Genomic DNA, 24,576 nt, shown 5'->3' with positions numbered 1-24,576 from the left:
AACACAATAGATTATTAATTTCTTTAAGTCTGCAGAAATTGCAACGTGCAGGAGAGGAGGCTGAGGTGATTTAACATAAATTCATGCAATATTCACTCCCAATTGCTACTTAGAAAGCATTAAGTAAAAAAATTTCCACATGAATGTGTTTGAAAGACCTATGTTTACATAAAATGCATGGTTTTATTACAGTTAAGTCATGTCTGACAAAATGAATTTTCTGAAGTCACAAATAAGGTTGATAACCGAACCTTTAAATGTGTTGTTTTTGTGGACTTAGACAAGGCATTCAATGTGGTGTGCACAAGAGAATATTAGAAAAAATGAGACTGAACTGAATCGGACTTGCTTTGGAAATTGGTCCAGGAAATAGGAAGAAAGGATATGCATTCTGAATGGTGGGATGTAAAACGTGATGTTCTCCAGGGAGATGCTCTGGCGCCTCAACTTTTCACCATATTCATGAATGATCTGGGATGATGGAATAGATGGTTGTATTTGTCCTTGAATAAAAGCAAAAGTTAATGATCTAAACAGTATAGAGATGCAGCAGATTAAGTGTGTGGGCAAAAGAAGAGCAAATGGAGTTTTATATGGATAAGTATGAGACCATCCTCTTTGCAACCAAAATAAAATAAATTGAAAAAACTAGAATGTATGAAAAAGAAAATAGAACAGGGAAATCAACCAGAAATCATTAAAAGCAAGTAGATCACTTAAAAAATACATAATCAAGTTACTAGGTGGTGATTATTTATGGTTGAGTTGCAAAAGAACCTTCTCATAGAGGGCAGTAATCTCTGGAATTTCTCTACCCTGGAGGGTGTGGAAGTGAGATGATTGGGGTTACTGGTAGAGGAAGTGGATACATTTTTGAAAGATTAAGGAATTGAGAGCTATGGGGAACTGGCACAGAGGAGAAGGTGCTGGGGCAGATTAGCTGTGATCATACTGAATGGAGGGCAGGCTTGAGGGGCCAAGTGATATACTCCTGCTCCTATTTTCTTATGTGCTTATCGATGTAGCAAGCAGCCTTCATTTCAAAGGGGCTGGAAACCAAAGGAAAGGAAGTTATGCTAAAGTTTTACAGAGAGTTAGATCCCAGCCAGAAATACAAGTTTAGTTTTTGGCACCACTTGTCCAATTAGAATGTTTGGCCTTGGAGGAGCTGCAGCACAGATTCATCAGAATGATAATGGATTTAGAGGGTTAAGGACTTGCACATACAAACTTAGCTAGTATTCCCTTGTGTATGCAGAGGATTGAAAGGTAATTTGATTAAGTATGATCACTTATTATGTAATCAGAACCATACCGCATAAATGTCCCAGAAACACCAATGAAATAAACAGTTAGACTATCTGTTTTTGGTGGATTGAGTTGACAGAAAATCATAATTCTTGGGAGTCCAAATCAGCCAGTGAAAGAGCAGGTTCATGACGATGACAAATCCCTAACCATTTTGTCAATTATTTTCATATTATCTCATGCAACAACTCCTTTTACAATCATACATGCACATTCATGACCACACCACATTAAAACGGTGTTCATAAAATTATTTCTAAAAATGAATCTCAGCTTGGGGTCCTCACAAGGCAAACACCACTCCTGAGAGAGAAATTATGACAACTGAATGCAATAGTTTCTTAATTCTTTTATACCAATTCCATGGAATCTTCAATGCCAGACACCACTGCATACATAACTAAGATATTAGACAATATAGGCCTTTCTTGTCATGTTCCTCCAAAGAACAGTTACTCATCTAATACACCGAAAATGTTTAGATCTGAACTCCTCATACACTGTCTTGGGATTGAGAGATTCCTGTGAAGTGGAGTGCCTGCTTCTATCATAGCCCTAGGTAAAGAGTAGCACGTCTGGAAGTTGTTCCTACTCTTTCACCTGAAAGTCCTCTGGTATCCATAATGCTGCTCATTTTAAAGCGTACTTAGAGAAAGTAGGTCAGAAGAATGAAGAGCAACAGGAAGCAAATAAAAAGATTCTAACAAATCCAATGTAACATGGGGTCAGATGACCGGGCAGCATCACGGCAGGCCTCATGGCTTTCTGGACAACAGCTAGTGGAACTGACCCACCAGCACTTTCCCCTTTCCAGATGGGATGCCCTGCTGGAGAGCTGGAATGGATTGAGAAATTGCCTTGCCTTTTAAATGACCTGAGCCTGTAAATAAAGCTGGGTTCCATTCCACCAGGGACAACATACATTGGGTGTAGTACCCATACATACAATGGCTAGCATTCAAATGGAAAATCAGGCTGGATGTTCACAATAGTTCTGCTGTCTTGAGAATCATGGTTCACTTATTATCTAATTAAAACTTAGCAAAGTCAGAATCTTTACAAACTTCCTAGGCTTGCAGAACATTAAATATTAATCCAACAAAAATCAGCTATTTGAGCTTGGCCATCACTTGCAAAATCATCTTGTGAGGTAGCTTTACACAGTTCATCAACATTTTAGCAGGACTATAACTGGTGAAGAGGTGTTGCAAAAGGGAAGGTGTTAGATTCCTGAGGCACTGGGACCAGTTAAGTCAAAGTCAAAACCAAGTTTATTGTCATATGTACAAGTACATGTGTGCACAGGTGCAATGAAAAACTTGCTTGTTCTGGAGAGAGGTGGGACCTGGACTGGAAACACGGAGTGCCCCTCGACAAAGCTGGGACCAATGTCCTTGCAGGGGCTGGTCTTGGGCAGGGAGATTTAAACTAATTCAGCAGGGGGAGGGGTATAGAAAAGTAGCATTGAAATGTTCTTAAAAATATATCAGAAGGATAGGAAGAATTAAATAGCATCAGAAATAGAAATAAACTATCTTTTGATAGGACCTGATCAAAGTAGAGTACACAGGTCTAAGATATGTTTATACCAAGGCACTAACAGAGATCCACCAATAATAAGAGGGAGTCAATGAGGAAAATGCAGTTCACGTGTAAACGGATTTCCAAAGGGTGTTGGTTGAAGTGGCATATAATAATAGGCTTATCATCAAAATTGAAGGCACTGGAATAAAAGAAGCTGTCATATCCCGGACAGAAAACTGGTTAAATGAAACAATAAAAGTGAAAAGCATTTTAGACTGAAGGGAAGTGTAATTTCCCCAGGGATCAGTACTAGATCACTGCTTTTCTTAATATTTATTAATCATTCGGACTCGGGTATACAGAGCATATTTAAAAATGTTCAGATGACACAAAACTTGGAGGTGTAGTGAACTGTGAGGATATAATACAGGTTGAAATTCTCTAGTCTGGCACCCTTGAGACCTGACCGGTGTCTGACCACAGGAATTGCCCCCTGATCATCTTCCTCTGAGCAGGGGGACTGTTCTTTTTAAGTACAGACACTCCCCGACTTACATACGGGTTCCAAGAACTGCCCGTAACCCGGAATTTCCGTAAACTGGAAACTCTGTCAGTTGAGATTGCAGAAGTTGCATTGATATGTTGATTAGCTACAGATGAGTTTAAAACAGTTAATTTTAAGATCTTAGTTAAATCTTATTTAGAATAAGTTAATAAGTATAGATCTGTACTACAGATTCAGAATATGCTGGATCACAGGAGTTGCCAGACCACAGCTGGACCAGAGAGTCTCAACCTGTTGAGATCATGAGATATAGAAAGGCTGGTGGAAATGGGCTGATAGCAAATGAAATTTACTGCTGGGAAATGTGAAATGATATTTTTGCGAAGAATGAGAAGAGGCCATGTAAACTAGAGGGCACAATTCTAAAAGACGGAGAGATCTGGGAATGTTATGTGCATTGTTCGTTTGAATTAGTCGGTCAGGTTTAGAAAATGGTTTAACAGCAACAGGATCCTGGGCTCCATAAACAGAGACATAAATCATGAATCTATATAAACACTGGCTTGGTCACATTTGAAGTATTCTATCTGGTTCTGGGCCTCCCCCCTAAGGAAAGATGTAAAGACTTTAGAGTGGTTAAGGGAAAGATTTACTAAAATGATTCCACAGGAGAGGCATTAATTATGTGGATACAATGGAGAAGCTGGTGCTGTTCTCCAAAGAAGAGAGGAAGTTGTGCCAGAATCTGATAAAGGTATTATACTCATGAAGGGTATCAACCTAGTGGATAGAGAGACAGAATCAAGAATCAGAAGCCCTAAAATGAAGGTGACTGGCAACAGAACCAAATCTGACGCGAGGAAAAACCTTTTTATGCAGTGACTGGTTAGAATTTGGAATGCACTGTCCAGGAAGTGAGTTTCAGAAGAACATGGGATAAATAAATAAAAGGAAAGAACTTAGAGCTGTGGGGAGCAAGTGGGGGAGTGGGACTGCTGGATTGCTCTTATATAAGGTCTTATATGGACTTGATGGACCAAATGGCCTTCAGCTATACTGTAACCACTCTGTGATAACTAGTTACGAAAGCTTTGTGATAATATTCAGGTATTTGCTTCTGTTGAATTTATTGGAGTGAACAAGTAACTGTTGCGGTAATAAACATAAAATGGAGAGGATGTAGCAAAACTGCTAATCCTGGGGTAGGATTGTTTGCCTCAGCTCTTACTCTACTAAAATTAACAATAACTACAGAAAAAAAATGTTGAAATGTAAGCTTATGGGAGTGAATGTTGCAGAATTATTAGAATATTTAGTCACACCAGACACCATCTTGATTCCAACATAATAAATACAGGTATGTGGAATGCAACACAAAAAGTGCCCAGAGAAGAAAATAAAAAGTTATGCGATTGACAGCAAATCTAATTTCTTTCCCCCAACAAGGACAGCTCAGTGATTGCATCAGCTATTGCAATAGATTAACAAAGTGCAAAACTTACCACAATAGGAAAGTAATAAAAGTGGGAAGAAGGGGCCAGCACCAGGGCGAGCAAAAGGGAGAGAGGGGAGAAAACATAAATTACTTTAATCAGGGCCGGGATCTTTGAAACAAAAAAAACCAATAAATTCCAGCAATAAAAGTAAATTAAAAAAAAGACAATAACTATCAAACCCACTCAAACAGCACAGCACAGCAGGCAGCATCTGTATAAGAGGGTTAACATGTTCACCACACCACAAGATAAATGATCGAGAAAGTAAAGGAAGCTAACAGTGATCACAGTTGGACAAGCAAACAGGCTAGGTAGATACTTTACCATGCAATGTTGCAATGTGTGACTTGTGAACAATGAACATAAATAATTGCATTGAGAAAAAAAATGTATAAATCAAAACTAGAAAAATAAAAACCTTACTGCCAGCAGCAGTGAAAGGCAATAAGATGTCTGTGAAACAAAAAATTAAAAGCTAGTGATAATGGAAGTGACTCATTCACAGGACTCTTCATTAGTGAGAAAATGTTTACTTGACATGCACCGTCTGTGAGATCTGTTCATCCAAAGGCATTTCACGTGACCTCAGCAGAAGAATCTACAATTCTGAGATCAAGAGAAATGACTTCATAACTAGACAACAACAGAATACCCACAGGCAGCACACACGGGCAAAGCATTCGCATGAGTCTTATAATAAACATTAGTGCTCCAACATCAACTGAAGTGACACCTACCTCCCAGCCAGTACTCTGTATAACAGAAAGTAGAGTCATGTCAAATAGTCACACGACAGAAAAGTTCCTGTAAAGTTGGGATTACATGTGCAAAAAGAAAAGCATGCACGTACAAATTTAAATATCTACTTCCAGATACATATTTCCAATTGTGTGATTCTTAAAGGAAAACTGAATGAAAGTCAATACTTTAAGAACTTACCTAATTGAAATATTCACAATGATATTTTTTCAAAACATTTGAATTTAAATTTAAATGAAGACCATAAGGTTAAATTACCTGATGAACTATTTTGCTGAATGCATCTTGGAGTCTACCATGAATAGTCGCCAGTTTTTTTGCATCACGATTGGCCTCATGGATTGGAATTAGAACTTTGTACACTTCATTAACTGCCTCATACATTCCAGCCTGTTTTTGGAAAGCCAAAAATTATTAATAATAGTGAGAAAAATGAGCCTTATATGCAACAGAGTTTGTTAAAAAGAAAGTACATTCAAGGCAAGTTATCATTTCACAGGCATCAACAATCCTTTGAGAATGTTTCCTTGCATCAAGAGGCCTGACAAGTTTCTTCCAGCATTATTTCTCTGTGTCTGTTAGTGGTCACTAATTCAACTGTGTAACATGAAACACTGCTCAGTTATAGATAGAGAGGGTGAAGGAGACCTTTGAACCGATTGTATGGGCAACCTAACTTTGATTCCCATGAATAGACAACCATCTTAGCTGTTACCAAAGATGACTGTTCATTATTCAATAAATCAACAGTATTATAGTCTGGAGATGCTTATCCATTTCTGATGAAGTAACAGAGAGGATTGATGCAGGAAGCACAGTTGATAAAGTATATTTGGACTTTCAAAAGATGTTTGATAAAGTGATAAGCTTGTCATTAAGGTTGAAGGCTGAGGAATGAAAGAAACAGCAGGGATAGAAAACTGGTTGTGTAACAGGACAGAAAGTAGTAATGAAAATAATTTTTCAGACTGGAAGGAAGTGCTGGAACTTGGACCACTGTTTCTCTTATATATACGTACAGTACATACACACACATACATATATATGTATATGCACATGACACAAACCATGGAGGGACAGTAACAGTTTCAAGGAAGAAAGGGCAGATTGATAGCAAATAAAAATTATTACTGAGAAATGCAATGTTTGTCATCTTGGTTGGAAGAAAATGAGAAAAGGCAATATAAACTGGAGGGCACAATTCTAAAAGTGGTAGAGGAAGTGAGAGACATGTGGATAGATCGCTGAATGTTGAGAAAGTGGTTAAAGGGATCCCGGGCTTTAGGAACAGGCGTAGTAGATAGAAATCGTTTCCACTGGGGGAAGGGTCAACAACTAGAGGACACAGAATGTAGGTGATAGGCAAAAGAACCAAAGATAACACGAGGTAAAGCTTTTTTTTTTACACAGCAAGCGGTTCTTGGCCCTTCTTCCAGTGGAAACTATTTCTATCTTCTGTTCCTTTCATGATTTTAAATACCTCCAATGGATTCCCTCACAGCTTCCTTTGTTCCAGGAAGAACAACCCCAGCTTCTCCAATCTATCCATATAACTAAAGTCCATCATCCCTTAAATCATTTTGGTAGATCTTCTGCAGCCTGTCTGAAGCTTGCTGTGTAAAAAGTGGAGGTGGATTCAATTATAGCAGTCAAAAGGGAGCTGGAGAAGATAGTCCCAGTCACTTGCCCTCTCCCCGCAATCCTGAAAGAATTTGCAGATCTGTGGGGAGAGAGCAGGGGAGTGGGAGGAGCTAGATTGCTTTTAAATTGACACACCAGAGATTCAAGAGGTTGAATAGCCTCCTTCCATGTTTTTTCCTATCATTCTGAATTCTCAGTATCCTTTGTACCAAACACACTCTCTACAGTTGCAGCAGAAACAGTATTGCAGCAAAAAGCTAAATTACCTGTGAAATATACATCTGTGATACAGACTCCATAATGATGCCAGTGGTTGATAGAAGACTGGATGCAAGAAGATCTGATAGAGGTATTTAAAATTACAAAGGGTATAGAGAGAGAGAAGGCAGAGAGAAATTGTTCCCATTGATGGAGGATCAAGAACCAGGGAACACAGAATGAAGGCGACTGGCAAAAAAACCAAAAGTGACATGCAGAAAAACATCTTTACTCAGCCAGGTGTAGTAGTAGAGGGGGGATTCATAAAATCATAGTTACACAGCATGGAAACAGGCCCTTCGGCCCAAAACATCCATGCTGACCAAGATGCCCACCTAAGCTAGTCGCATTTGCCTGCATCTGGCCCGTGTTCTTCTAAACTTTTCTTATCCATGTATATCCAGGTGTCTTTTAAATGTTGTCACTGGTAAATTTGGTAAATTGGCTTATTATTGTCACAGGTACCAAGGTACAGTGAAAAACTTGTCTTGCATACCGTCCATACAGATCAATTCATTACAACAGTGCATTGAAGTGGTACAAGGTAAAACAGTAATAGAGTACAGCATGAAGTGTCAGAGCTACAGAAAAAGTACAGTGCAGGTAGACAGTTAGGTGCAAGGTCACAACAAGGTTGATTGTGAGGTCAAAAGTCCATTTTATCATACAAGGGAACCATTCAATAGTCTTATAACACAGGGATAGGAGCTGTCCTTCAGCCTGATGGTAGGTGCTTTCAGGCTTTTGTACCTTCTGCCCGATGGGAGGGGGTAGAAGATAGAATGTCTGGGGTGGGTGTGATCTTTGATTATCCTGGCTGCTTTACCGAGGTAGCGAGGTGTACAGAGAGTCCATGGAGGGGGCCACTGTACCTGCCTCAACCACTTCCTCTGGCAGCTCGTTCCACATATTCACCACCCTCTGCAGGAAGAAAATGCCCTCAGATCCCTTTTAAATCTTTCCTCTCTCAAAACTATGCCCTTTCCCTGGGAAAAAGAATGTGTGCATTCACTCTATCTATGCCCCTCATAAGTTTATGCACCTCTTTAAGGTCACCCCTCAGTCTCCTACACTCCAAGGAATAAAGTCCTAGCCTGCCCAACCTCTCCCTATAACTCAGACCCTCGAGTCTTTGTAAATCTTCTTTGCACTATTTCCAGCTGTGTGACATCTTTCCTGCAACAGAGTGACCAAAGCAGTACACAATACTCCAGGTGCGGCCTCACCAACATCTTAAACAAGTACAGCATAACGTTCCAACTCCTCTACTCAATGCCCTGACTGATAAAAGCCAGAGTACCAAAGACCTTCTTCACCACCCTGTCTACATGTGATATCATTTTCAGGCAACTAAGTACCTGTGCTCCTAGGTCCCTCTGTTCTGCAACACTGCCCAAGGCCCTACCGTTCACTGTGAAAGTCCTACCCTCATTTGACTTCCCAAGTGCAACACCTCGCACTTAACTGAATTGAAAGCCATTTGCCATTCCTCGGCCCACTTACCTAGCTGATCAAGATTCCCCTGTAATTTCTGATAACCTTATTCACTGTCTGTGATACCACTTATTTTAGTGTCATCTGCAAACTTACTAACCATGCTTTGTACATTCTCATCCAAATCGATTATATAAATGATGAACAACAATGGACCCAGCACCAGTTCCTGTGGCACACCACCAGTCATGGGCTCCAGTCCAAAAAACAAACTTCCACCATCACCCCGCTTCCTACCATCAAGCCAATTATGTATCCACTTAGGAGACAAAAGAGAGACTGCAGATGCTGGAAATCTGGAGCAACACACAAAATGCTGGAGGAACTCAGCGGGTCAGACAGCATCAATGGAGGGATGCCTGAAGAAGGGTCTCGACCCAAAACATCGACTGTTCATTTCCCTCCACAGCTGCTGCCTGACCCGCTGAGTTCCTCCAGCATTCTGTGTGTTGCTGCATGTATCCACTTAGCCAGCTCTCCCTAGATCCTATGAGATCTAACCTTCCAGACTTGCCTTCCACGTGGGACCTTGTCAAAGGACTTGCTGAAGTTCATATAGACAACATCCAACACCTTGCCCTCATTAACTCTCTTAGTTACCTCTTCAAAAAATTCTAACGGTAGCTTTCAAAAGGAATCTGGTAAATATCTGGAAGGAACGGTTTGCAGGGAAAGCTGGGGTTCATGCTGGGGTAGAGCTAGTATGGACTTGATGGATCAAATAGCCTCCTCTGTGCTGTAACTGTTCTCTATAAGGAGCTCATGTTGTAACTCATGACATATACCCGATATTCAAAGATCTGTGGCTAAGGTACTCCATTTAACTCCTGAGTTACATTTACCTACATCTTGAACAACAAAGGGCACAGTTTATGTTGTGAAAGATGAATGTTCACCAAATGAAATGGACTATTAAGCAGCCAGCATAATCAAAGACCCCACCCACCCGGGTCATTCTCTCTTCTCTCCTCTTCCATCAGGTAGAAGATACAGGAGCCTGAGGGCACGTACCACCAGGCTTAAGGACAGCTTCTATCCCACTGATAAGACTATTGAACGGTTCCCTTATACGATGAGATGGACTCTGACCTCACGATCTACCTTGTTATGACCTTGTACCTTATTGCACTGCACTTTCTCTGCAGCTGTGACATTTTACTCTGTACTGTCATTGTTTTTACCTGTACTACCTCAATGCACTCTGTACTAACTCAATGTAACTGCACTGTGTAATGAATTGACCTGTACAATCGGTATGCAAGACAAGTTTTTCACTGTACCTTGGTGCAAGTGACAATAATAAACCAATACCAATACAAAGTTCCACCAAAATAACTTGAAAATGTAATCCAAACATAAATTCATATATGCTTGTTAAGGGAAGAATAAATGGGCTACTCTCCTAGTAATCATTGATCTCGATGTAAATGGATTTATGCTGCATAAGGGACATAAGAAAATATTCCCTGTAGTCATCCTGACAGTAGTTGTTCAGTGCTGCACGTAAACTATGCAAAAGCAACAAAGAGTTCTATAGACTGGGACAGATGGAAATTGAGTCATGAGTCTTTGCACTTTGTTCTCCGCACATTGTAATATAGTATGTTGATATACAAACACTATGTTGCTGGGCTAAACATTCTACCAAACACATAAGCTTTCTTTAAAATGTTTTGTTGCCTAAATAAAATTTCACTAAGAGGCCTGAACAAGCTTTCCTTAAACTACAGAAGACTCCATGCAACAACTCTTATCTAGGTGAAATGCCAGAGATGTTTTCCCATGGCTCCTGATGGCCCCAAACTTGTGTGCACCATTGAGATTTTCAACTCGTTTTTATCCAGTACATATCCGTATTGATCAGCCTGGTCACAATGGGCCAAATGGCTTCCTACCCTACCTTATGTTCCGGAGTCTATAAATGAACTCTTCCAGAATCATTTGTGTGCAGAACTCAAAGTGTAGAAAACAGATCAAGGAACCAAACATTAGGCACTCTTCCCCTCTGCACACGACAAATCTGGGATTGGATTTGTCACTGATACTGGATAAGTCCACCAAAATGTCATGCAGAAGCACTTTGCAAGTAGATAAACAGGGAAAAAACACGTGCGTGCTCTTGTGCATGCACACACATACATATACACAATAAATGATCTTTACCCCATTAGAAGATAAGGAATGTAAAATCAGAAGAGACCATTAAGATCATTAAGCCCACTCTTTTGATGGTCTATGTACAATGTACCCAATATAGACTCTACTTAACTAATTTAAACTCATTATTTTCAAATAATACATGCCTATCTGTAAAAGATGTAAATAAAACAGTATAGTTATTCACTAATTTTTATTTCATTCCCATTTAACTTGGCCTGGTTCCCTTCATGGATATCATTCCACCCACCAAGGCAGCAGCACAAGATAGCAAAAAAACTGAAACAAGAAATACCATTGAAAACAGGTCTGCAGCTTGTTCCATCAACCCTACAAGACCAGCTTCTGTAAAATACTTCCCAGAGCAGATTCCTTCCTCATCTGGTGACAGGACATCATCGGAAACTGCAGACTCCTCCAAAACATTAAAAGAGATGTTCTGGAAGGAAACAGAGGAAGGTTTAAACTATAGACAATTACAATGACAGAAAGCTTTTCATTAGGCTAATCAATAACACTCATTATTAATTAAAGTCTCCACAATTACAGGACACTCAGAAGAATAAGAATCATGAAAAGCAACTTGCCTGTATTTCTGTCAAGAGTTATTAACGTCACCTATTAACTTCAGCCCATTATGTGGGAATTTCTAGCGTCCCCATGGGGATCATGCCTCTATAGTACTGGCAAATCCTGACCTAGGCTTTGTTCCACTTTATCTTACTGGAGAAATGCTGTGGATGTAGGGCTATCCCTACAACTGCAGCTGTTGTGAATGTCCTCTAATACAAAGAAAGGGTTAACTGTTTTAATAATGGAATGATAGTATAGTGCAGCCTCTGGTGATAAGTTTGAATGTTGTGAAAGTAGCACTTAGGTGTATGTAAAATGGGGGAAGGAAATGCAGAAAGCAGCAAAGACAGAGAAGAGATAGGGAACATAAGAGAAAAATGTATCACAAACAAATGCTGCATTTACAGAGTATTAAAAAGCCCAGCAGTCCCTCAACCAGTCCTGGAACAGATCCATGATTGCATAGTTTATCTTTTTTCATTATTCCTAGTTCAGGATCTGAGAATTGCTGGTGTTATTTTTGCTTTTCAAATTGCCCTTCAACTGAGGGATTCGTACAACCATTTCAGAGGGCATTTAGGAGTCAACTACATGTAGGCCAGAGCTAAGTGCATGTAAATAAGTGCTAGCGATAAGTGACTGTCTAAATTTTAGCAAAAGTTGGCCATCTGAACAGGTGATAAACAGCAAAATCAGTGACTCAAAGGTTCTTCTCTATGGAGTGGGAAAAGAGCCCAGTGGACATCTCCCACAGTGGCTAGAAGTCCACACGCTGGAGGAAGGTTGGAGCACAGCCTACATGCCTCCTAGCTTGCCTGTGGACCTCATCCTGGGTTTTTTAGTCACTCCTCCTGAGGAGTGTATTTTGCTTTGATCCAGCTTCTCAATGAGAGCCTGGGGGGAGAATTCCACTAGTGGCCAGTAGAAATGCTGAATTTCTTGAAATCTTGCTGTACCTAATCCTCACTGTAAAAGAGCCATAGATATTGCATGCTCTTATTGGCTTTTGGATTGCATACAGAGTACTACCTTCAGCAGATGATCTTAAAGTGACTCAGTCAGCAAAGCCTACAAGCATCCAGCATAGTTGAGGTCCTGATGAAGGGTCTCGACCCGAAATGTCAACTGTTTATTTCCCTCCACAGATGCTGCCTGACCTGCTAAGTTCCTCCAGCATTTTGTGTATGTTGCTCCAGATTCCAGCATCTACAAGATCTCTCGTGTCTAGAGAATTCCAAAGACTCTCCACCCTCGATGTGAAGAAATTCGTCCAGCATTTTGTGTGTGTTGCTTTGGAATTCTCTAAATGGGTTGTGGAGGTTCAACTAATGTGCATACTCAGAACGGATTGTTGGAATTTTAGCTACTAAGGGAATCTAGGGATACAAAGTTGGTGCAAGAAAATGGCATTGAGATAAAACAGTAGCCAAAATCTTACTAAATGGCAGAGCAGGCAAAGGCTCCAAACGGGCTACTCCAGGATCAACTTCTTACGTTCTCATGACACGAGGTGAATTTGCCAATAGAGGACAAAGAATTGGCCAAGTTTTACATCATCCCCTTTCATCCAAGCCCAACGCTGAGGGCTTGCCTAATATGCACAGGTAAAACAGCCAACTAAACTAGTAATGAGTGACAACTGTTGATAAGGTCTGCTTTTCAAAAGTTTCGAACATATTGAATCAGGAAGTTCTGTTTGAGAAAGTATATTTGGAGTAAACAAGTACAAATGTTCACATAAATAGACTGTTACCATAAAAGGCCAGTGAAATGTAGGTCTGATGCTTTTAAAATATGGTATATGAAGAAGACAAAGGAGTATTGGTTTCAATAGCTCCTCAAAGAGCCTGAAAGGCACAGAAGCAGAAAAGCTACTATCTTTCAAAGCACTTAGTCCATCCACTGCACAGTACATCAAAGTCCATTCAGTATGCTACATTACAAAGTGTCATGTGTTTACTTGTAGCATGTTGTTAGAAGAAAGAAGATTGACTTAACAATAGCCTTAGGTGAGGAAAGGCCCTCTCCTGCATTTATTTTGAAAAATAAGATAACCTGGCTGTGATATAAAAACAGCAAGTCAGACAGCATCTATGGAGAGAGAAAAAGTTACTATTCCAGGTCAATGACCATTCATCAGAATGGTCATCAACCTGGCTGTGGTTCTACGTCCAAACGAAGGGCTTTAAATTTAGGTACTGTATATTGGGAGGTTAAATATAAAACAGGTGTTTCTCCATCTGACCTAAATTCATAGCATCATACCACTATGTAGGGTGTGATCCTGAGCTGAAAGTAAAGGGATGTTTCGATAATGAAGATCACATCAAACAATAGAAATAGTCATTTGGCCCAATTTGTCTATGCCAGTGCTGGTACCCCACAGGAGCCTCCTTCCATTGTACTTCAGCTCACCCTATCAGTACATCTTTCTATTCCTTTCTGGGGATGGAATTTCACTTTGCATCAGGCTGCATTAACATACACCCCAGGAATACCTAAAGATGAGAGGATAAAGGAAGCAGCTTCTATTTTACCAGATAATTTTATGCAGGGGGAGAAAAAAAAGAGTATCCAACTCGTACAACCCTACCTGAAAGGTCACACATCCAACTGGAAGATACTTGCGATCTTCCAACATACTTAGGTATTCTGCTACAAGTGCTGCTGAATGCACCAGGCACTGTGCTGCTTCAGCACGATTGCTCTTCTCTGAGTGCTTTCCAGCCATGTTTTGGAGCCACGTCAGACGCAGATCTGGTGATGTTTGGTACCCTTTAGCAATCCTAACAGATGTAAGACGGAAAAGAAAATAAACCAGTAAACATGCAGCTTCAAATTAAAATATTCCAAGTATACCATTTATTTTTAGTTTTCTTCCTCTCTGCCTCTACTTCCCCACCCCCAACTTCAAATTTTCTTCTTTCCTAAACATATTGATTCATCTCTACATGGCTCAGTAAGTGCAATCCAGCTCTTAAGCATTTCACTTCATCTTTGAGCCTAAATAATAAGCAACGGCTGACTATTCAACAACAAAAGAAAATACCACCACAAATGTACAGTGGCCATCAGGGGTCACTTATTAGCTACAAGCAATACTGGTTGACTTTTTTTTACTCTATATGACATGTGAGTGGGTGCTGTTACTGAAATTAGATCGTGCATTGAAGCTTGAAATTCTAGTTGCATGATTCAATTGTTTACTAGATGGTGGATTAATCAATGCTTTACAGGGATTCTCCAGCTGGTTGCTAAGTTACATTATTCATCTATTTCTGGAACCAGCCAAATGACTTGTTTCCCAGAGATTCTGTTCCTTAGTCATTTTAATATAAGTAAATATTTATACACATCTAGCCCATACTTCTAAACCAATACTCTATTCCATTTTCCTTTACTGGATACATTATTACCAATTACAATCTACAGAGGCTTCATTTATAGCACAGAATAACAACGAATGTTTAAAACTGCATGATTACTCTTATACCGAATTTGGCATGAGATGGCATCCATGTGGTAGGTTTTGGCTACGAGAGATGAACAGTCAAAATCAGCTCAGTTGAACCAGATCCTTCTTGCATGATACTTCAATGCTCTCATTACCTCTGGTGATGTAACAATAGTTCAAATGTTATCCTGTTCAAAATGGGGGATCCCTCCACCATTTAAGCTTGAGAAAACTTATAACTGTTCTGCCAGATATTATTCAAAATTTAAATGGAAATTTCTCAAACACATTTCTTAGATATTACTGACATTCATGATTAAATTAGATTTCTACATTTTGGAACAGCCTGGAGAAATCTTTTTCAGATGAGTCACCGAACTTACATATTTTGTGTGGGAAGCACACAGAACGCTAGGCAGGTACTTTTCTAATAGCTACAAGAAGTGGCCACTCCTGTGCACGTCTCAACCACTAGCTTCTATGTTGGAGGCTAAGCAGTTTCTTCCCCAACTTTCAAACAACTGCATGATTGGATCAGAAGCATAACAAATGGAACTTAGTGTGTAGGACAAGCCAGATATTAAAAGCCAATAAAACTCAGGGTAGTAGTGGAAACTCCCAGCTAAGTTCCTGGTCTAGATTTCTATCCACTGATTCCTGCTCTGAAGTGCATGCTGCATTGTTGGATAAGTATGGAACAAATGCCTGTTGGCAATTTGATGCCGGAGTGAGGTACCAGGAATGGTGGCACCCATGTGGCTTCATGAATCAGACCCTTGAGAAAAGCAGGGGATAAGGGAATGAATTTAGAGGAAATATAGAAAGTATCCCACATTATCCATTTGAGAGCTGCTGAACATTTGCAAGATGTACCTGTACATAAGATCAATGAGCATCTCTGGATCTTCTTGGTGTTCTTTCATTTTCACAGTGTCCGACAGGATCATGTGAAGATTGAAAACCAGATCCTGTACCTATAATGAACAGCAGTGAAACTGAAATATTTACTCCAACCATGAAGGATAACCAGAGTTGTTTGAACCATTTTTTCAGGCATTATTCAAAAACAAGTCCAAGCAGGAAAAAGAGAACACAAAGAGAATTATAATTTAAGCAAAAAGTCATGCAAAGCCAAATCAAAGTTTTTTTTAAATACTATACATCAAAATTTTAAAAAATGACTTGTCCAGCACATCAATCACAGATATGTATTCTTAAAATGAGCAAGAAGACAAATGTCCTGAGTTTCAGAGAGTGCATCCTACAAAGACCAGGCTCCTTCCCAACAAGCATTCGACAGCAGACATTCAACAAATTAGCCCTCTGACAAAAAGCTTCTTCAGGTCTGGCACAGTCCTCTCTCTTTCCATATTCCAAGATATCGTCTGCTCCCCTTCCCAACAGTGCAAATTCATGCTTCAGGAAGAGAAGCAGAATATTGTTTATTTGGAAATCAAAATCAAATGGGGTTGTATTTATGATTTTTTTTATCCAACAATGTTTTTCTGACTCCAGTTAGAAGCATTTTAAAAATTCTGAGGAAAAGGCTTTGAAATCAGTTAAGTGCAATTAGGTATTATCTTTAGCTTACTTGTAGCAGTCTTGCTGAATCAGAAGCTGGTGAGTTTACGTTCTATTCCAGATACGAGCATATAATCCATGTTTGTACTCCAATAAAGTACTGAAGATGTTTTGCACTGCAGGAGGTGCCATCTTTCAGATAAGAAGGGATGGCAACAGTGGCGCTGCCTCACAGCTTCAGCAACCCAGGTTCAATCCTGACCTGCGGTGCTGTCTGTTTGCAGTTTGCATGTTCTCCCTGTGGATTTTCTCCGGGTGCTTCAGTTCCCTTCCACCTCATAAAGACATGCAGGTTGGTAAGTTAACCGGCCACTATAAATTGCACCTAGTGTGTAGGTGAGTGGTAGAATCTGGGAGAGTTGATGAGAGTTGTAGGGAGAATAAAATGGCATTAGTGTAGAATTGGTATAAATGGCTCGATGATCAGCATGGACTCTGTAGGCTGACGGCCTGTTTCTGAGCTGTATGTCTAAATTCAACCAAGCATCTATCTGTCCTTGCAGGTAGATTTAGAAGATATAATTGCTCTATTTGTAGTTAAGCAGGGAGTCCTCCAGTTCTCCCAGCCAATACTTATTCTTCAACCAACATCACTAAAGATGATTATCTGGCCATATATGTCATGGATGTGTCTGACCTTGCTGTGTTACAGTTTCCTTCTTTACAAGAGTCATAAAAACTTTTGAATTAATTGCAAAGGACTTTGTGATGTCCTGTAGTTTTAAACTGTATTATGTAATAAAATACCTGGTCGGGGAAGGTTGTTTCTCGCAATTCCAAGTCTTCCTCAGCATATGTCAGTATTGTCTTTAAAGAACGTCTAAGGAATTCTTCATTAAAATTCTGGGATGTTCCAACCAGCGAAGAAAGGGACATGGTTACTTGCATCTTCACCCTTGCAAAATTCTGTGAGCAAAAACAGTTAATTACCTAATGTTCCTGCTCATATTTGATTTTTAACAACAATTAGAAAATACAACATCTGAAGAGGTTAAGCAAAGTTCAAACAATAATGGAAACACTTACATTTCCAATCTCAAAATTTTGCCTCATGAGGAGGTAGAGCGAGGCACTGGCATGTGCTCGGATCGTGCCAATGCTGCTGCTGCAATGTCGCAGAAGCCTTAAGCATAGATCAGCGCATTGTTCCGTTTCTTCTTCAAAAAGGAGTTCAGGAAACTGTAACAACAAAAATAAATCAAATTCATCAGCCTTTTAAATTCCTTGTTTCTTGTCTTATAGTTTTGAAGGCAATGATTTATATTTTCTCCAATATCCAATGATGTACATTTCCCACTAGAGGTATGAACAAAGACTCTCCCTACTACATACTGAGTGTAATTTACTTCAATAGTAATAAGAAGTATAAGTACATTTTAAACACGGAGAGTCACAGAAAATCCCTTAATACGGTGAGTGGGTGATGACCATATCTAAGTTGATGGTATCAGATAAGTCCTCTAACCCCTGATTACCCCCTTTTCACAATGTTTCAGCTTTAGTGTACCACCAGTTCATTTAAGGCTGGGTTTTCCAGTGTCCAATTTTAAGTAGTCAAATATACTTCATCCTTTCTGAATTCATCTCTCCTGTGCTGTGCTACTATTGAAAATATGCTACTTTTAAAATCAAGATTTAAGATCAGACACGGCAATGATGATTATCTGTCCATCCAAATCCATTGTTCAGGTTCTCTGCGTGGAAAATAATGTAATTTGGCTCTGGGATCAAAGGAAGGCTAATTATCAATGGGTGACACAAAAACAGAAAATGCAGTATTTGTCAAAAGAGATCAGTAGGTGACTGGTGTTTTGCTCTTTCTCTTGTTTCAAGATATGAACTGAAAGAAACTGAATGGATTCTTTCTCATATATATTAGTGTGATATCTGAATTGTAATAAATACCCTTAAAATCTTGTTCAATAAATTGATGGATTTGCATTTAATTCACCATACAATACTGTAAAATCACACTTATGATCTTTTACATTCACCAAAATGTAGTATCTCAATTGGTGAATGGAGCAATCTTTCACTCTTTTAGGGCACTGCTTCAAGTACACAAAGTTTGGGGCTGCCCCATGTACTAGATCCACAGTGAAGCTCATCACAGTAGCTCTAAACAAGTCATAAATGAAGATTAGAGGAACTAATCTACTTCTAGATCCACATTATGGATGGATTTTTTTGCATTCTTCCAATGTCCCCAGGAATGGGTAGTAACAATGACAAATTCCTTCTGCATAAAATCATTACAAACAAGAAAGAAAATGCATTGATTACATGGACTTAATTCAATCCCACAAAATGCAGAATTTTAATTTACTTTTTAACCATTTAGGAAGAGAGAAAGCTTTAATTTAAAATTTGAGATTATGCAGAATATCATCAAAATGTCAGTGCAATGAAAGTTTCAAATACCAAGGTAGAAGTTGAAAGCCAGCAAGACAAAACTAAGGAGGAAAAGGTCTTTTTGTAGTTTAATAGAACTTAATTCCATTTGACTTCAAACCTGAATTCCTCACAATTAATATTATCAGACTAGATATGGGGGGGGGTTAGGGGGGGTGGTGTTTCCTTTCCACTTCATGTTGTCCGTGATAAAAACAGGAGCATGTTACCAAGTTATCTCAACAAATGTAGAATAAATGAAAATGTCCAATGGAACTAATAAAACTGTTGATCCCAGATATTTTCTCTCATCCTTTGGTAATGGAATGCTTCCCACAACAATAATTCAGATGGGTTTCACTGAAACCAATTGATCATGAAGCTCAAGTTACCATCTTATGTCACATCTTAATATGGCACTGTGTGTTAAAATTCTAGAGAGCAGCCCTTGAGCAAAATACTGGATGGTTTGTAGGCATACATTGAAGTCCTGAACATTCATCTGTTGTAATTTATACATTTAGTGCAACATACTGAGTTCTGTATTTTCTTCATCCAACTCGGTTTTACACTAACCCTGCAATAATTTTGTATTCTGTATATACCGCTTCTTTGCACTATTTGTACTTGCACAATTTTTTTGTCTGTGTTTATTGTATGTCCTCTGTTCTATGTATGTCCTTTGTTGTGAGAGTCTGGGGGAGACGACATTTCGTTCCTCCATGTGTTTTTATAGCATATGACAATAAAGTATAACTTGAACTTGAACCTACTTTGGACACCAAGGCTCTCTGTGTGGCAAAACAATGCTGTAGGTAAAGTGCACTCTGGTTACAGGCCATAGTGTGAAGAAGAACCTTCAGGACCCCTCCAAGCACACTCTCTTTAGACTCCGTCACTGAAACAGTCTGTAGAAGTAGAAAATAAAGATTACAGTAACAATTTTAAACACTCAACAAAATGCTTTACAGTGTCAACAGTGAAACTGTTTCAATTCTTTTGAAAACATTACTCAGCATGGTCAATGGATATAAAGAATATTGATCCTGAGAGTACAGGGTATCCATCAGCTGCAGTACTGGGTAGATGTAAAGCTGACCTAGCCAACATATTCCACTGTCAGTTCCCAGTTCGCTGTCAGATCTATTCAGTATCAATGATGTAAAATAACTTCCAACCTCACATTTTCTACATAAATTTCTGCCCTTCAGAGACACTCCTTTTTGAAGAATTCTATTTCTATTTGCAAACTTTAAGGAAATTTTACACCTTGCAAAAATAGTCAAGACTATGCATATATCAATTTATACAACTGAAAGAAAAAAAATTTTCAACCTATGAACACAGCCTGAATTTTTCATGATCTCAAGATAGAAGGCACTGTAATCTAGATTATGTTGAATCTAGGTTAATGTGTAAATTAAATGGGAAAGATGTTTGAAATCACGCAAAGAACACAGGTGTTTTGCAGATAGTGGGGGTATTTCATTGTTCCTGCAACTCAGGTGTCAATTCTGTTCCTGTTTGTGTGGTGTCTGCATGTCCTCCCTGTAATTCCATGAATTTCTCCCAGGAGTTACAGTTTCCTCCCATGTCCTAAAGGCATGCTGGTTGTTAGGTTAATTGGCTATTGTAAATTACCCCTGGTGTGGATGGCTATTGGGAAAATCAGTGGGGGGGGGGGATGTGTTAATGGGCATATGAGAGGAAATAAGTGGGGGAGTAGGTTTGATGGGTTGCTCTGAAAGCTATCATAAACTCAATGGGCCAAATGGCCTATTACTAAAGTCATATAAATAGGAGTTGAAAATGGTTGAACACATACAGCAGAACATTTTTAACCCTGTCAATGCTACTTCCCTATGTCTTTAGATTTTCTAGTAACTAGTTTTTGTTCTCTTACCTGAACAATTATTTCCAAAGTATCCAAAATAATAAGGTTTGCTTCTGTTGCGAGGTTACCATCAATCAGTGCTTCATGTTCCAACTCAGCCCTTGATCTGCCATATACAAATATACTGTCAGGAACTGTTCAGATTTCTGCTTGGTGTACTTAAATGTTATGAACTCATCCATAATTTACTACTAAAGATGGCAGATTTATTTAATCTGAAGGATTATCAAGATGCATACTTTCAAGTTAGTCTGCGTGCTACAAATTTATAATGTAAAATTAATATTTGAAATCAATATATTTTGTTTTGTCTTTAGTTTTCTTCCCTATGGGCACATGGTAGTTCTATGAATTGGTGCCAAAGAAACAGCAGGCCCCACTTCCTCACTAAATGTGTTGGCCTAAATCATGAACATCCTGAGGTAAAAAAAAAGCCAACCTGTTTGCATCATTTTATCTCTCAGTAAATCTGCAGAACTCTGTGATAAACAATTTGAAATAGAAATGCTGGTTAATTCTCCCTCCTAGGAATGCTAAAACAAAATATACACTCTTACTGCTTCCTCCATTGAAATTAGCTGACCAATAACCTGGGAACTTGCTGAACCATGTAGATCAGTTTTACAAACTGCAAGTGACTGCACACTGAGTCACTAGGAAAGCTGAAAAATACAACATTAACTCATACAGTAAAGCAAAAGTTCTGCCCAAGTCACTGGAAGTTGGGGAGGGAAAAAGAATTGCTGATCAGGAAAGAAAATGGTACTTTCTATAATTGTATGTAATCTTCTCCAGAAACACACCCAACAGATACCTTTATTTATATGTTATGCCTTAATTAATCAAGTAACACAAGAGTCAGGTCTTTCTAGATATCATCACTTTTACAGCAAATATAAATATATTCTTCAATGCTTATCTTCCTTTTTGTGTCAACCATTTCTATTGACTTCAAATCTGTATAAAGTCTGTTACAGCTTAAAACATCTGTTATGCAGCTGTATAAAACTTCAGTCAGGCCACAAGTGGAGTATTGTGTGCAGTTCTGGTTGCTGCATTACAGGAAGGATGTGGAGGATTTGGAGAGGGTGTGGTTCACCATGATGGTGCCTGTCTTAAGGAGTATTAGTGATAAGGAAAGGTCGTACAGACTTGGATTGTTTTCTCTGGAGCATCAGAGGCTGAGGTGCAACCTGATTGAAGTATATAAAATAATGAAAGGCATATAGAGTGTAGATAGAGTCTTTTTCCCAGGATGGAAATGTCAAGAAGCAGATACAACAGCAATGTTTAGGAGGCATTTAGACAGACATATGAACAGGCAGGGAATGGAGGGATATAGAACAAGTGCAGGCAGATGTGCAATTTAAATTGGCATCATGATCGGTACAGACAAGGTGGGCTGAGGAACCTGTTCCTGTACTGCACTGTTCTAGGTTTCAAATCTAATTAATTACCAATGTGGAATTTTCAACAGTGATTAAAGGATAAAATGAAGCTAAGGATGTAAACAAGTGTGTGGTTAAGCCACGAACGTGGTGGCTGCGTTTCGGCACAGCTTTGTGGGCCGAAGGGCCTGAATTGTGCTGTAATTGTTCTATGTTCTATGCTGGTTGGACTGTATATATAAGGATGGAAATAGGGCAGGCTTGAGGGGCTTGGTGGCCTACTCCTGCTAATATTTTCTTGTCTTCTTATAAAGGGATAAAATGAAGAAGGTTTACAGCACAGCTTTAAGCAATTTAATGCTACTGCAAAATAAATGAAAATGTGGTTGGAAATAAAGATGCAAGATCCTTAGGTGGTGTCCTATGTTCCCCTACAGGGGAACATATGGAGAAAGAAGAAAGGGAAGTTTTAATTTGCAAGATCTCAGCATACTTAAATTAGAACGTGAAACTGCCAGTCATGTATTTTAATTATGTGCCTATGTAACCATCTAAAGAAAAGTAATGTAATAACTTAAAGTATGGAATTCTATAGCAGTACATATCTCTTTAATACATGTAACACTTTCAACCCGAAGAAACTGCAGAATTAAACATGAACAAGATTGTTAAATGTCACATTTTGCATTTCACATTTCACTATTCATGCTGCAAACTTTATGTAAATGCAGTTTTAGTGCTTTACTTTTCAAGCCACATGCAGATCAGCAAAGGAACCAGTGCAAGCAGAGTTCCACCACAACTCTCAATGTCCAGGTGGTGTGCCTAGCAAGCATCCTCTTCAGCATTGAATTAAATGCAGAGAAATAGCAAGTGCACTAGAAGATTCAATAGGTCAATAGATGAAGATAGGTGGAGTCTTTTATGGTTTTAAATGACCTTTTATTTTGATATGCTAACTGTACTTATATACTAAAATAAACTTTTACTAATTATTATTTGGACTAAACCCTAGGGGAGTGTAAGTAACTTAGTGACCAAGAAAGCATGAAGCAAAACATTGAACATATGTGGAAGAATTTGTTTCTCACTCACAGTATACATCAGTCCACATACATTCAAACTTACACAGATGCACATTATTGTGTGTTCCTGTATTGCGGACAGAATCATTAAGGAACATGTTAGTGATCCAATATCTACGTGAGCTCTATCACCAGCCCCTCATCTAACCAGATGCATCTAAATTCACTGTGGAGGTTAACATTACTAACATCATCATCATCATCATTAGTGACTGCCTACAGATACAAAATGTCACCAGCAACAAGAATAAATGACCATTATTTTATGACAACAGCAAAAGTAACCTCTCATGTAGGATTGCAAATTCGCCAGGATAGTCATTTTGATTAACTGCACATTTTTCCCACCATTGCCAAACCCACCCAGCAATATAAACAGGACAAATGTGGGACAATGGGAGCTGTATCGTGCAACTGAACAAATTCCATTGTTAGTGAAACAATAGTGAATGCTCTTGATACTAAAGTGCCATTTAACTAACTGTGGTATTAAAGAATCCTGGTAAATTGAAGTCAATGGGAATCCATTGGATGTAAATATATCTCGCATAAAGAAAGAAAATTATAGTAACTAGAGACCAGTTTCCTCAAACCTAGAATATCAGAACAGGAAACCATTACGCCATTGTCAATGACCTTGCCTTCATCATAAAGTCAGAATTCAGTCCGTTGTCCAAGCCAACTTCATAATGCAATGAACTTCTTCCTTATCTGAGGAATCGTGAATGGAAATTCACGATTCCTCAGATAAGGAAGAAGTTCATTGCATTATGAAGTTGGCTTGGACAACTGTTAGGCATGGACTGATTAGTGGAAGGTTACCATCGTTCAACATAAGTTCATGCAATGACATTCCCAAATAAGAGTCTAAGTACTTTCCTTTGATACTTATTAGCATTCCGCACCTCTTGCGCAACAACATTGTAAGGAGCGTCGGGGCTTGGGGTCATCATGGACTAGAAACATAACTAGACCAGCTACACAAATGTTGAGACTACAAGCAAAGATCAAAAGCTGGGTATCCTATATTGAGTGATTTGTCTTTTCCACCATAAGGCAAGTCAGAAG

General features: G+C 39.0%; 1 protein-coding gene across 1 annotated transcript in view; it reads right to left on the bottom strand.

The window, feature by feature from the left end:
* The window catches only part of dock7 (dedicator of cytokinesis 7), a 137,597-nt gene that overhangs the window by 15,901 nt on the left and 97,120 nt on the right, over window positions 1–24,576 (bottom strand). The window contains exons 36-44 of the mRNA XM_052010963.1: window positions 21,045–21,141; window positions 19,915–20,049; window positions 17,777–17,929; window positions 17,498–17,656; window positions 16,043–16,143; window positions 14,309–14,501; window positions 11,438–11,581; window positions 5,851–5,982; window positions 5,571–5,585 (exon numbers count right to left, since the gene is read on the bottom strand). Of these exons, the coding sequence (XP_051866923.1) occupies window positions 5,571–5,585; window positions 5,851–5,982; window positions 11,438–11,581; window positions 14,309–14,501; window positions 16,043–16,143; window positions 17,498–17,656; window positions 17,777–17,929; window positions 19,915–20,049; window positions 21,045–21,141 (1,129 nt within the window). The remainder of the gene's footprint in view (window positions 1–5,570; window positions 5,586–5,850; window positions 5,983–11,437; window positions 11,582–14,308; window positions 14,502–16,042; window positions 16,144–17,497; window positions 17,657–17,776; window positions 17,930–19,914; window positions 20,050–21,044; window positions 21,142–24,576) is intronic.

Source organism: Pristis pectinata, chromosome 3, assembly GCF_009764475.1.
Source record: "Pristis pectinata isolate sPriPec2 chromosome 3, sPriPec2.1.pri, whole genome shotgun sequence".
NCBI lineage: Eukaryota > Metazoa > Chordata > Chondrichthyes > Rhinopristiformes > Pristidae > Pristis > Pristis pectinata.
The sequence above is the reverse complement of the archived record's forward strand: the minus strand, read 5'-3'. Positions and strand labels throughout refer to the sequence as shown.